The sequence below is a fragment of the Dasypus novemcinctus genome, chromosome 5, assembly GCF_030445035.2.
Source record: "Dasypus novemcinctus isolate mDasNov1 chromosome 5, mDasNov1.1.hap2, whole genome shotgun sequence".
NCBI classification, from domain to species: domain Eukaryota; kingdom Metazoa; phylum Chordata; class Mammalia; order Cingulata; family Dasypodidae; genus Dasypus; species Dasypus novemcinctus.
In genome coordinates this window covers 49066250-49081927 of record NC_080677.1, presented here as the reverse complement: position 1 = coordinate 49081927, position 15678 = coordinate 49066250, and the positions used below count along the sequence as shown (strand labels likewise).

At 36.5% G+C, this 15678-nt stretch overlaps 1 protein-coding gene across 1 annotated transcript in view; it reads right to left on the bottom strand.

The window, feature by feature from the left end:
* THSD7A (thrombospondin type 1 domain containing 7A) overlaps positions 1–15678 on the bottom strand; it is a 461297-nt gene that overhangs the window by 48146 nt on the left and 397473 nt on the right. The window contains exons 12-13 of the mRNA XM_004459100.5: positions 13849–14043; positions 12248–12511 (exon numbers count right to left, since the gene is read on the bottom strand). Coding sequence (XP_004459157.2) covers positions 12248–12511; positions 13849–14043 — 459 coding nt within the window. The remainder of the gene's footprint in view (positions 1–12247; positions 12512–13848; positions 14044–15678) is intronic.

Below are 15678 nucleotides of genomic sequence, written 5' to 3'. Positions count from 1 at the left end.
GGGAGGGTAAAGTATTACAGAGAGAAACTTTCTGAGATTTATTTTCCTTTTTGGCTATTTTAAAAAGACCTAGAAGAGGAACCTGCGTTTTGTTTTATATGCAGAGTAATTAAAATACCATTGAAGGGCCAAATAGATCTTCAACACAACTATGAAGATATTTAAAATACACACAAATTTGATGGTGCACTAAAAGTCTCATATTTGAGCCCACAGAAATGGTATTGTCTAATAGATAAAGCCTTCTTAATGCATTTATAGAAAATAGTTCATTATGCTTAAATTTCATTCACTACTTGACCCTTTTGATGATGCTTTTATGTAAGAAGAGACCTATATTTTAGGAATGAAGTGAAACTCAACCAATGCTTTAGTACCATGTTTTGGATTTGCAGAGGTGCTCCTAATATAATAGGAATATAAATTTTGGATTACACGGTTCGTTTTGTATCTTCATGAATTGTGAAACTCAGAATGCAATACTATTAATGAGCCACTCTATGGTTATATCAAGAAAACTACCACCATTATCAGCAAGATTATCATTCCATAGTCATTTCAGTAAAACTAGTATTCTCACTTCTCTAAGACCATAGAGGGAATGAAGGGTCAGAGGCCAATCCAAAGGAAGAGAAGTAAAATATAATGGCAGAAGTCGTTGGTAAAGGCAAAGTTGAAAATTTTTTATTTATTTATTTATTATTTAGTGTCACAAATAAATTGTTCTTGGCAATTAAAAATTGTTAAGTGGTGAAACACTTTCTTCCTAAAAATCTTAAAAGGAAGTCTAATAAGTACAAAGGATATATTGGAGGCTATGTTCGACACAGCCCGGCTTGAGGGAGTCCTCGGAGCCCAGTTTGAAAACTATGTTATTAAGAAGGTGGAGCACACAATGCTAAATGAAAACAGCAGATGTTTTTTCCATCACATATGGCATGAATGGCAGCTGCAGGAAATTTTCCAACTGAAGTTTCTCTCATCAGCTCCCTTGAGCTCCCTCTGGGAACCTCTGGGAGAATAAGGCTGGTATCCACATCTAATTTAAATTCAACCCTAGGCAATTGCTTTCTCTGTGCACTCAAGTATCCTTAGCAACAACCCTTTCCTTCTTTCCCTGCCTCTTTAACCTTGTAGCCAGTTACCCAAGGAAAGGTCTGTCTCCCAGTTCTGCCTCTCTTTTCCATTTGAAAGGAAAAACTTCCCAAGTTGTGAATGCTAATTGCAAAAGCAATACTGGCCATACCTTTGCAATCAAAGGAGATATTTAAAATTTGGAATGAATTAGACATTAAATAAATTGCATAAAATGCAGAAGCCTTTTAGAGAATTTAGGACTCCATTTCAGCTTGTTTATAAGACTCTACTCATTACCTCTTCTGCCTGGTTTAATCAAACAAACGGACTTTGGCCCAGTGGTTAGGGCGTCCGTCTACTACAGGTTCAAGCCCTGAGCGTGCAAGGAGTGCCCTGCCACGCAGGGGTGTCCCCCGCATAGGGGAGCCCCACACGCAAGGAGTGTGCCCCGTAAGGAGAGCTGCCCAGCGCGAAGGAGGAAGCAGCCTGCCCAGGAATGGCGCCGCCCACACTTCCCATGCCGCGGACAAAGAAACAAGAAACAAGACGCAGCAAAGAGACACAGGAAACAGACAACTGGGGGAGGGGAGGGGAATTTAAATAAAAATAAATCTTAAAAAAAAAACAAACAAACATGCTTATCCTCAAATATGAGCATTCATTCCAGTAAAAGAACAATTTCTCATATAATTTTGTTTCTAATTAATCTTTACTAGTAAACATGTATTATCTTCTATGGGATTTCACTACTACTACTAATACATTTCAGTTACATTGTGGTTGAGTGGTCATGCTCTTAGCAGCAGAACCTACTTCGCCATAATCTAACTACTTTTACCAGATCTACCTTGAGTTCCACACAATGACTTAAAAGCACAAGCACTTGAACTAAAATCTATTTATAAATTGGACACAATATCAATAATTTCAATTCTACTGGGCACTTGTAAAGCACTACCTCCAAGATGTATTCCTTTTCTAATTTAATGATTGTTCTTTTCTACTACAAGTTTCTGTCTGATAAGGCAGAATCAGGGTTATAGTTACAGCAGCAACTGATTGTCATTTAAACATGATGCCTACTTTGAAATCATCTGTGTCATTTCTGTTAAGGCTGGGGAAATAAGAATATGGTTAACTTATACTTTCAGACAAAAATGTTAAATGCTACAAAAAGGTAAGCTATGCTAACAATACGAAAATATTTTATTAAACATCTTTTGCATAACTTCAACATTTATGGAGATTTCTTTTCTTTTTAATAATTATTACTATAGTGCAAACCACCTATAAAGCAAACTCTATAAGATAAAAGCAACTTTGAGTGCCAGCAAGGGCTTTTGCAAAATATCAGACTTTAATGGGCAAACTATATTCTACAGATGCTTCCAAAAGCAATTGCTAAAGCCATTAATTAATGTCCTGAAGGTTCTCTATAATACCACTATGACCATAGTAGGAAAAGAGAGAAAGCATCAAAGAGTCAATACAAATTACTCTATCTTTTAAAATTACTGTTAAAGGAAAATTAATCTTACATGAATAAGGCATTATTAGTACACTAAGTTCAAATAACAGAGTATTGTCACAAACCAGATGTTTAATGATTTGTGTGGATCCTTTATCTATATTGAACAACAAACACAAATTAAATATTTATAAGAAACCTAAGTAAATGTATGAATTTGGATTTTATTTCTAATTTAACACTCTTCTGAACTATTCAACTCTGACCTACAGTTAAAGACAAACTGAGACAGCAGCTTTGAACAACCAGAAAGGAAAGGCAGAAATCTCTTTCTCAAAGCTCCTGAAAACAAAAGACTACACTAACAGAACCAGTACTGAGTCAAGAAAAAGGCCAGTCTAGAGCAGTAGGAACTCCTTCCTGGCCTGCACTCCCAGTGTGAATCCCTTGTTCAATTTTAGGAGGGAGCAGAGTAGCCTTTGTGCACACACTGGGAGCATGCATATTTGGCCCATTCTGTCTGGTAGGGGCCTAATGGACTAGTGTCCCAGAACTTGCCCTGTGTGTAGAAGGCAGCTTATCAAACTTCTACAAAACACTGTGGGAGATGAGTAAACTGGCTGCCTGGGACAAGGGATTGCTGAAAACTAATTTTATGGATAAGTTCTGAAGGAGAGTACTTGCTCAGGTCATTCTGAAGGGAATGGGAGAGGTATTTTATTTTTTCCTTTATTTTATAGATAGCTGCTGGCATTCAATAAAAGTTTTTTCATAACGCTTGCTGGATACAAGCTTAAGGAACAAATGCCATGTAGTCTCAATTCCAGTGATAACACATTAAAATACCAAAATGTCCAGGTTTTAACAAAAGCTTATAAAACATACAGAGAAATAGGAACAGATGGTCCATGCAAAGGAGAAAATTAAAGCATTACAAATCATCATTGAGGAGGACCAGACCTAGAAAATGCTAGACAAAAACTATAAAGAAAATGGTTATAAATCTGCTCAAAGAGATAAAGAAAAATATGGATAAAGAACTAAAGGAAATCAGAAAACAATAGATGAACTCAAAGAATATCAATAGAAAGATGGAAATTATGAAAAGGATCCAAACAAAGTTGAAGATCACAATAGCAGGAATTAAAAATTCTCTAGAAGTGTTCAACAGCAGACTGGAGCTGGCAGAAGAAAGAATCAGAGAACTTGATAAGGCAATTGAAATCATTTGGTCTGAGGAGCAAAAAAGAATGAAGAAAAGGGAAAAGAGACTGAGGAATGGTGGGGCACCATCAAGCATGCCAATATATGTATTGTGAGGGTTCCAGAAGGAGAAGAAAGGAGCAGAGAGAATATTCAAAGAAATAATGCTTATAAACTTCCCCAATTTAATGAAAGACATATATACACAAATCCAAGATGTTCAATGAACTTCAAACAGGATAAATCCAAATAGACCCATGCTGCAGCATGTTTTAATCAAACTGTCAAATGTCAAAGTCAAGAGAGAATTCTGAAAGCTACAAGAGAGAAGCAGCATATGTATAAGGGAGCCTCAGTAAGATTAAGTGCCTATTTCTCATCAGAAAACACTGAGGCAAGAAGAGGGTAGGATGACGTATTTAAAGTGCTGAAAGCAAAAAACTGCCTACCAAGAATTCTATATCCAGCAAAACTGTCCTTCAAAAATGAGGAAAGATTATGACATTTCCAGATAAATGAAAGAAGAGGGAGTTTATCACTAGTAGACAAATCTTATATGGACACTAAAAAGAGTTCTACAGGATGAAAGAAAAAAAAAACAATGGACAATAAATCAAAGCTGCATGAAGAAATAAAGATCTCTGTTAAGGGTAACAATTGGGATAATTATAAATACCACTAGTAATTTATTTTTAGATTGTCATTCCACTTTTTATTTCCTACAGGATCTACAAAGCAAATCCATAAAATGTAATGATAAAACAGTGGTTTTGGACTTATAATTATGAACATGTAAGGACAGAGGTGAAGAAAGAAGTAGTTTGTGTATATTATTTAAGATTAGTTGACATCAAAACAAACAAGATTATTACAGATTTAGGATGATAAATTTAAGCCCCATGGCAACTACAAGGAAAATGTTAGGGAATATGCAAGTTCATAGAACAGAAATTAGGGAATAGGCTGCCAGGGATGGAGGTAGGGGATTGGGGAATAAAAGCAAAATGGGTATAGGGTTTCTATTTGGGGATATGGAAAAGTTTTAGTGTGGGAAAGCGGTGAGGATATTGCAACAGAGTGAATATGGCTAATCCCATTGATGGTATGCTTGAAAGTAAGTTGGAAAAGTTTAGGTTGTATATATGAAAGAAAGAGCAGCTAAAGAGACAATATAATTAAAAGTGATATATAATTCTGAACAGGATCTAACATGGGAGAAAAAAATGCTAAAAGGAATATTATTGGGACATGTGGAAAAAATGGCATATAGACTAAGCTTTGTGCCAATGTTAAATTTCTTGAACTTGATAACTTTACTCTAGGATACATTATCTTAGAGATAATGTGGGTTTGGTTCCAGATCACTGCAATAAAGTGAATGTCACAATAAAATGAAGCACACAAATTTTTTGGTTTATCAGTGCACAAAAAGTTATTTTTACACCATACTATAGTCTATGAAGTGCACATTAGCATTATGTCTGAAAAAACAGTGTACCTTACTATCTTAATTAAAAAATACTTTATAACTAAAAAATGGTAACCATCATCTGAACCTTCAGCAAGTTCTAATATTTTTGCTGGTGGAGGGTCTTGCCTCGATGTTGATGGCTGCTGACTAATCAGGATGGTGGTTGCTGAAGGCTGGGGTAGTTTGGCAATTTCTTAAAATAAGACAACAGAAAAGTGTGCCATATTGAGGGACTCTTATCATGAAAGATATCTCTATAGCAGATGGTACTGTTTGATAGCATCTTATACTCAGTACAACTATATTCAAAATTGGAGTCAATCCTCTCAAAACCTGCCACTGCTTCATCAACTAAGTTTATGTAATATTCTAAATCGATTATTGCCATTTCAACAATGTTTACAGCATCTTTACCAGTAGTAGATTCCAGTTCAAGAAACCACTTTCTTTCCTCATCCATAAGAAGCAACTCCTCCTCCAATAAAGTTTATCATGAGATTGCAGCACTTCAGTCACACCTTCAGGTGCCACTTCTAATTTTAGTTCTCTTGCTATTTCTACCACATCTGGAGTTACTTCCTCCACTGAAGTCTTGAACCATCCAGGATTTGTTGTTCCACTTACAGAGCATAGGCAGAGTAGATTTAGCATAATTCTTAAGAACTTTAGGATTTTCAGAATAATCAATGAGTACTGACTTCAACTTAATGTCACCAGCTGCATTAGCCTCTAACAAGAGAGTCAGCCTGTCCTTTGAGGTCAGATATTAACTTATCCTCTCTAGTTATGAAAGTCCTAGATAGCATCTTCTTCCAATAAAAGGTTGCTTCATCTATGTCTAATATCTGTTGTTTAGTGTAGCCACTTTCATCAGTTATCTTAGCTAGACCTCTGGATCACTTGCTGCCACTTCTACATCAGCACTACTTCACCTTGCACTTTGATGTTAAACAGATGACTTCTTTTCTTAAACCTCACGGACCAACAACTCCTCGTTTCAAACTTCCTTCTGCAGCTTCCTCATCTCTCTCAGCCTTCATTGAATTGAAGAGAGTTAGGGCCTTGCTCTGGATTGGGTTTAAGTTTAAGGGAATGTTGTGGGTGGTTTGATCTTCACCCAGATTCTAAAACTTTCTCCATATCAGCCATAAGGCTGCTTTGCTTTCTTATTTGTGTGTTCACTGGAGTAGCATTTTTATTTTCCCCCAAGAACTTTTCCTTTTTGTTAACATGGCTAAGCACTTGGTGCTAGAGGCCATGCTTTTGGTCTATCTCAGTTTTCCAAATGCCTTCCTTACTAAACTTAATCATTTCTAGTTTTTGATTTAAAGTGAGAGACATGTGACTCTTCCTTCCAGTCGGAATGCTAAGAACCCATTGCAGGGTTATAAAGTGGCCTACTTTCAGTACTGTCATGTCTCAAAGAACAGGGAGACCTGAGGAGAGGGACAGAGACAGGGGAATGGCCAGGCAGTGGAGCAGTTAGAACATACAATATTTATCACTTATTTTTGCTATCATATATGGGTATAGCTCATGGCACCCCCAAATAATGACTCTGTTAACATAAAAGATCACAGATCATAGGTAACCATAACAGATATAATAATGAAAAAGTTTGAAATACTTCAACAATTACTGAAATGTAACCCAGTAACATTAAGTGAGCACATACTATTGGAAAAATAGTGCCATAAGCTTGGCTTGATTCAGGGTTGCCGCAAACCTTTAATGTGTACAAAATGCAGTATCTGTGAAGCACACACAAAAAAAGAGCAATAAAATGAGGTGTGTTTATCAGGGTTCTCTAGGGAAACAGAACCAACAGGGGATAATCTGTAAATATTTATGAGAATTTTGTAAGAATTGTCTCTGTGGGACATACAAGTCCAAATTTCGTGGGGTAGGCCTCAAGCTGGGAACTCCAATAAAAGTTTTCTCTGAATTCTCTAGGAACAGCTGGCTGGATGAAGTTGGGATGGAAATCTTTTCTTCTGGCTGCTGTAATCATCATCACTTCTTGTTTTAATGACCAACTGATTGGATGAGACTTCTCTTCTTATTGATGGCAATCCCTCCTCACTTGAATGTAAATGTTATCAGCCATAGGTGCAATGCACTTATTTATGATTTAAGTCCACAGAATGTCCTCACAGTAACAATCAGGCCAGTGCTTGCTTGATCAAACAACTGGACACCAAAACCTTGCCAAGTTGACACTTGAACTTTTAACCAGACAAGGTATGCCCATATATAACTGAATATCCTTTTTCTTAGGAAATGTATATGGCAGTATTAAGTGTGTAAGAAGCATGATGTATACAACCTACACTCAAGTGTTCAGAAAATGGATTGATAAATAGGTGGACAGACAGATGGATGGAATGACAGACTGATGATTAGATACATAGAATGATATGGCAAATGTAGTAAAAAAAGTTAAAATTGGTAGATCAGTGTATCTGGGGGGTAGTGGTATGTTCAAGTGCTCTGTATGGGGTTTGTATTATTTTTGTAACTGTCCTATCAGTTTGAAAGTATTTCAAAATAAATAAAAAAGTTAAAATTTTTAAAAGGCCAACATGAAATAATTAAAAGGATGTAATGTGACCTATAGAAAAAGTATTATGGATGTCTGAGTGCCAACATGATGACCACATGGTAGAACAAAGTTCTGATTATTTTAGCTCCTTTGGATCATAATTACTGAATGCAAAAAATAATTGTGCACAGTGCTTTAATGTAATACTTTATTTACTAATAGAGTGGCAAATAAACTTCTTATTTCTTTATCTGAACTGAAAAAGATCTTTTTCCTCACATGCTATTTTGAGTATTGATTTATGTTTCTTTATGATTTTAAGAATTTTTTTAAACATAGAAAGTGCTCAAGTAAACTTGAAAAATGTATTGAGCTATTGATTCCATATTTTAGTGAATAAAGTTCAGATAGTATGGAATTCTCTCAGTAAATATGACTTTATTTTCAAAAGAACAAATCTGAATTGGGTTTTGATTTTTCTGTGGTACTCACCAATTTTCCATTAGTATGTACTAAATACTGAATGTCTTACTTAGGGTAATGAAACCTAATGGAAAAATACTGCAAGACTATTAGAATGTTTGATATTTATATTGCCCTTCATTACAAGAGGCAGAATTGATCCTTAAATTCTCCCTGTAACCACATACTCTGCAGTGAAGATCAGTACTTTCCTCAGGGCACACAGTAAAATGTCAAAATTCTTTCTAGAGATGGTCCTGTACTCATTGTTTTTAAAACCATGCCTAAATAGACATTCCCTTATGAGAATCTGTCCTAATAAATCCCAGATGTTTTAAAGTGTTACAATCCCCACATCTAGTAATCAGGTGGACTCTCACATGAAAGGTTACGATTGTTCTGCCCACAGCATCATAACTAGGTTGAGGAATGGGTGATCTCCATATACCTTTGCTGCTGAGGATCAATCTCGGGCTACCTACAGAAGCTGGCTGCCCTGCGAGGGTCTGCATGATCCTGGCAGTAATCCCTGACCTCTAGAAGTACAATAGAATTCTCTGGGCATCTTTCAAAATGCAGATTTTGACTCAGTAGGTCTGTAAAGGGGGTGGAGTTTCTGCATTTCTAACAAGTTCCCCTGTGATGTCAATGCTATTTTTGAGTAACAAGGTTTTAGATCCATTTGCAAATTATGGTGCAGGCTGGCAGCCTGTTTTTGTACATAAAGTTCTACTGGAACCCAGCCATGCCCATTCACTCACATCAGTATGGCCTATGCTTGCTTTCGTGCTGCAACTGCAGATTTGAGTAGCTGCGATGGAGATCATTTGACCCATAAAGCCCCAAGTATTGGCTATGCAGGCCTTTAAGGAAACATTTGCTGACAAGTAATTTAACTTAACAGCTGATTCCTGAATTTCCTTATGGTCCCTACATGTTGGCAAATATTTGATAGACATTGACAGCAACATTGTAATTTTAGGAGAGAGGAGAGCTATGGATATTAAACTGCATGGGCTCTGGAAGAACAATCATATTGGACAACCCTATCTGCTTACTTAATATTAACAAATTTTAAAACATTGGAAATTTAAGAGTGTAATAGTCAGTCAAATGGGTGCTGATGCAAAATACTAGAAATCAGTTGGTTTTTATAAAGAGCATTGATTTGGGGTAGAAGCTTACAGCATGTTACTTCCCTCACCAAAGTCTTTTAGAGCAAGATGGCTGCTGACATTTGCCAGGGTTGAGGCTTCCTAGGTTCCTCTCTTCCTGGGGCTGCTTCTCTCTGGGTGCAGGGTTCCTCTCTTCCCAGGGCTTGCTTCTCTTTCCTCAAGACCAAGCTCCTCTGTGTGCTTACTCTTTGGGGCTCCAGCTCAAGACTTCAGCATCAAAAGTCCAACTCTGTCCTTTGCCATGTCTTTTATCTGTGAGTCCCCACCCACCAAGGGGCAGGGACTCAACACCCTACTGACACGTTTGGCCCAATCAAAGCCCTAATCATAATTTAATCATGCCCAGGTTCAGAGCAGTTTACAAACATAATCCAATATCTATTTTTGGAATTCGTGAACAATATCAAAAATTACACAGGGTTTAATCTTAAAATACTTACTGATAGTGTATCATGACTTGACTGAGAAATAGCAAAGGACAACTTTGCTGAAGGGAAGTGGCTAGAAGGAATTATGTAGCTCACAGAGCTCAAGACTGTTTTTGTCTTGTACTTTATCCAATTTGCCCTCACAGTGTACCTTTTAAATAAACCAAATGCACGTGTGGGAATCAATTTTGTGTTTAAACTGAAATCAGGAAGAGACTATTTTCTCCAAGTCACTTTAAAACCCCATTTCCACCATCCATCCGGAAAGTGGATTTGGCTGAGAGAAGACAGTTGAGTGGAGACTGCTATCTAGAGCAAGCCAGGGTTGAGTGGCAAAGTTATGACAGCTCACCAAGACTATCAAAAGTAACAGACTACATTTAAGAAAAGCAGTAATTTCCAAAGCAATCAGGCAATAGAGATTCAGTTTCCCCAGACTTTATATTAGGAAGCACTAAAATATCCCACTGGACATCCCAACGTAGGTCAGATTGAATAAGATGTCAAGGATGTGGGAATCAAAGGATCTGAGCTGAATGGCTCCCCTAGCTGAGGCTCTTTCAAGATCCGTCACAATCCCCACAAAGTGCAGCGCCATCACGGCCCATCTTTTTCTACATAAGCTTTCTCTAGAACACAGCAGTACAGTGATTAATACTTTGACAATGCCAGGGTAGAAAGTTTACTGCCTTTAGGACAATTTCAATTATTTTTGTACTTTTATTTTGTTAAGTGATCAAACTTTTTGGGGGAAGAGTCAAGGTATTTTAAAAGCTTTTTTCTAAAAATAAGATTGACTGTTAAGTGGCTTACTGACATTCTCATGCATCTAATTATCAGATTAAGGTAAAAGCGAGAATATATGGAAGTCATTTTGGAAGCTCATAGGTGATGTTAAAAACATGATTATCTTGGTAATTCACAATGCATAGCAATTTAAAATGTGAGCAAACACATACTGAAAAAGAGGGGAAACATTTTTTGTGAGCTTCAATTTTTATATTTTAATGACTAATTATGATATTTTAAATTATCACCTCAAAATAGGAAAGGCATTTACATTTTTCTTGGTATCTAATTATAATACCTGTGCTATTTGGTGTAGAGAATAAAATATTCAATTACTCTTACAGATGTTTCTCAAAGTATATCTAGTAGAAACTCTCTTTCCTTTCGTGGTGATTGTTTCACATGCATGTAATAATCATAAACTTAACAGTGTACGTGTATTAATACATAAAAAACTTACATCAAGAGTTTCTATTTTATGGAGACTTGAGGGGCTCATATAACTAGACTTTGATAAAATTGGAATTATGTAATAAGGTTTTGGAAACTTCTTTGTAGGGTAAGGTTTAGAGATTCCAGTAAATGTGTCACCAAGATACCTTAATGATTTATAAAGGTGACATTGTCCCAGTAGTTTATGTTTTCCTCTGACGAGTATAATAAAACTGTAGTAGTATCATTCTAATAGCAGAAGTTATTTTAGCAAGGTTGTAGGGTACCTTCCATCTGTACCCCTCTTTCTAGCAATTTTGCTCATCCTACTTAGATCTCTCCCATCAAGAAAGTAGAGACCATTGGCCCAGTGCTTGCAAATATGTGGCACATATGATTCCAGTTGACCCACTGTGAAACTGATCTCATTCCATTACAAAAAAGAAAGATTATTCAAATAAAAGAATAATGAAGGAATAGTACTTTTACTGACTAAATTAAGACTTAAAGAGTTCAGTACATACTCTGGTCAAAGATGGATTATCACCATTCAACTTTTGGCAACTCAGTTGTTATCACTGCATTTTAGTTTTCTTTCTTGGTTTGGACAACAAAAGAAAGCACAAGTTCCTCAGTGTATGTACATTTATCTACTTTTCTGACCAATCTCAGCTTAATGGGGTAATACACAGAAGAGGTTTAGTTTTTGCCAATTACTGCTTTCAACCATTCTTCTCTACCTTGTAATGACGTGTTGGCCACATTGCAAAATTTGTCAATCTGTTACTAAAAGTCTGTGTAGTTTAAAACTTTAGTCTCAAATTGAATTCATATCTTATCTCCCCCTCACTCCCTTTCTGAACACAGGCTGGTTGGGATTGCTGGGCCTGGTCTTCAGGCCAGAGCTAAGGCCCAGGAGAGGCTTCTGGCATCACTTCCACCTGCTCTCTTTATCAGCGGGGCCATGGAAGACTTCTTTGTCAGCAACTTGGGGATGCAGCTGCCAACTTCTGGACAATGAGACAAATACCACCCAATGTCCAGTTACATACAAATGATATACAGTGTTATTCCCCATGGTGTTCAATTTAGACCATGCTATTTCCACAAACATTCATTTTACCTCTGCTCTGTTACATGTGCATTTTACCCCACCCTCAAAGGCAGTAAATAAATAACAGTGAATAAAAATTGGATTACCATGGCTGTTACATCTGGATGTTTCCACGAGCCTGCCATTTTGATCATAGCAGGCCATTGCTTGATAACGATATCCTTGGCCACATTCCTTGATGTCTCCTTGTATTTTCATTCCCAGTAACACTTCCACTTTGCCCTCTGGTAAAATACAGTCTGACCAGTTCCCTACCGGCTGTGCATTATATTTGTCACAAGGACAATACTGAGTTTCAATCAAGGGGTATAGATGAGAGTTTTTACATTTTTCCTTCTTTTTGCTTTTTCCTGTGGATGAAAATCACCAGAGAATTTAAATTGGGAAATGCTATTATTAATTTCAACTATCTCTAAAATTTCTACTGTTCTAAATTACCTTTTATCATTTGTAACCATATTGAGCAGAAATCTGTAAATAAATGCTATTTCCTACCTTACAGTGCTTTCTATATATGCTCTCATTAGTATTATGTGTTATATATAGTGACGTTTTTCTTAATCTCTCCTTAATCGTAATCTGCCCTTAATAATGTGTAAAAATAGGAAAGGGAGAGAGTCACTGAATTAGACTGCACAATTCTTTTATTGATTCCAAAAAAGATGATATAGTTACATAGGATCACAATTCTGAAGATGAGATTTTAGATTTACTTCTCTAATTATGATTTTACATCTTTCCGTATTTCTAAAGAATAATCATTCTGACATACTTCATACTAATGTAGAAAATATTAGCAATATTCAAAATGAAGATATTAAATACCAGAATAAAAGTATTAGAAATGGCTTGAATATAAAGACTTTAAATTCGCTTTTAAAATAAAAAAACTTCTTGATTTTAACATTTATATATATTCTTAAAAATAACATATTAAAGGTTTTAATTGTTACACATAATATTTATACTATATTATAGTTATATTATGTCCTATTTATATAGTACATACATATACTATTTAATTAGATTGCATATAATTATGTATATGATACATGTTTATTTTGAACCTTTATAAACTGCATTTCAACAGTCTTCACTATGACAAATGGTTCATTTAAGAAATTTTAATGTCTGAATAAACTCCAAATATTAGTATATTTAGCTGTTTTTGTCACTGAAAATTTTTTTGAATGCACCAGGTTCTAGTTCTGATGGCTCCTGCTCTTACTCACCGAATCACTGCCTTTAGCCATGTGACTTCCTTTTAAAATGCAACTTTCAGATACAGAATTAATATTGCATTTCTCCCCTGGAGATGAAGTGTAAACTGAGGCTATGGGCTAAGAAAATGAAGTGGTAACTTCTACTTTATGCTCCAAAATCTTTGCTTCAAGCCCTTCACAGTCTATAGGCAATCCACTAAAAGTAATCTACCATGTATTGTATCAGGAGTCAGGGTTCAGTTTTCAAGGCAAACTTTTTCTTTCTACTAAAAGTACATAAGGCTTGCTCAACTTACATTAAAATATACATTGAATAGCTTGACATATGAGGTCTCAGAATATCAACAACAAGGAATGCATATCTGTGCATTTTTCCAATCTATTTTCAGCACTGTCTTGGGCTGACTTTCATTGTATTTTTCTACCTGGACAAGAATTGGCTTTGGTGTCTTCATTATTCTTACCAATGATAGTCCTCTTTCTGGTCCTAACTGCCCCACAGTCTCCATTGCATGAAGAAAACTTGGACCAGCTGGTAAACTGACAGTCATCTTGGCAGGGCGTCTGGCAGGCTTGTGTGAGGGCTGGCACAGGGCCTGCGTACCGGAGGCATTCGTGGATGCCAGCCTGCCCTCCGTCTTGCTTTCGACAAGTAATGGCTAAAAGAAAAGTATAAAACTGTTTATAAGATATCTGAAGTCCTGTAATTAATCTATAATTTAAAAATTAACCTAACATTCTATTAGAAATAACTGATTTGCACCAGAAATCTAGTAGGAGGTTACTGATAATCAGCAGTGGTAATATCGATCCTGTATATTTTTTTTGTTTTTTAAGGATTTATTTATTTCTCCCCGCCCCCTTGTTGTTTGTGCTTGCTGTCTACTCTGTGTCTGTTTGTTGTGTGCTCATCTTCTTTTTAGGAAGCACTGGGAACTGAATCAAAAAATTCCCATGTGGGAGGCAGGTACCAATCATTTGAGCCACCTCCCCTCCTTGCTTATTGTGTCTCTCATTTTGTTTCCTCATTGTCTCTTTGTTGTGTCATCTCATTTTGTAATCTCATTGCCTCATCTTGTTGCATCAGCTCATCACGCCAGCCCATTGCATCATCTCACTGTCTTGCTCATCTTCTTTAGGAGGCACTGGGAACTGAACCTGGGACCTCCTATGTGGTAGGCAGGTGCCCAAGCAGATGAGCCACATCTGCTTCCTGTTCATTTGTTTTAGCAACAGATAACCTTTTGTGGTTTTTGTGGCACAGAAAACGACATACAGGAGCACACGCACATATCTGCACTTAGTACTTAGCAGTTTTTATTAGAGGCTATTAAGGATTTCAATTTATGTCACATGTGGGGTACTTTCAGAAATCAATTTTTAGGAGACATGTAAATTATACATGGGTTCTGATAGTAGTTTACATCAAACAAAGGATATTTACAGAAGCCCTGGGAAATACTAGGCACCTTTAATGTCCATTTTTATATCATTGACCACTCTAGAATTTCTACATCGAAGGGTCTTAAGGACAAAAATTGGTTAGGACATTGGGATGGGGAGAGGGGCTTATGGAACTTGTACTGAAATTGTATTTGCATAGAAAACACCTTTCTATTACATCTGAAGCATAATGAGATAGCATTGGAAAGGCTAATGGAGGGAAGCAGGTCAACCCCTTCCTGCTACACATAGTCTACAAATTCTCCACATGCATAAACAACAACCCTGAATTTAAAAATAAGACCAGAAACAGTAATCAATTTTAATCTATGTCATGCTTAGCACTTACCTAGTTATATATGGACTCCTTAAAAATATTGTAAAATAACTTTAATTCAGGTATATTATTTTCCCTAAGATACTTGTTCTGCTGAATTTTTTAAACCAAGAAATAGTTTTACTAGTTTTGAACATAGGGTAACGAGTCTTAAAGAAAAAAGACAGGGGGTGTTTAAAGTCCCCTTTCTCCTTCCACTCCTTCCCCAGATGGTTTTAAAAATAATTCATTCAGTTGATCAGGAGGCAGATGAAACATTTAGACCTTGGTTCTAAAGTGAAGTCTTCACTGAGCTCCTTTCAAGGGCCTTTCCAGGTTAATGGTCTAGGCTGACACTGCTGCTTATCTCTGCCCTGCTTACTTTCCTGAAGCCACCAGGAATCTAAGGTGAAGGAACTTGATGCTTTGCACCTACATTTCAGTTTGGGCACAGACGGCCTTGGGTTAGACAGCACTGTCTAAATAGATTCATGGACAAACACTTAGCACCTGGTAGTGTAGTGCTGTGTAATGG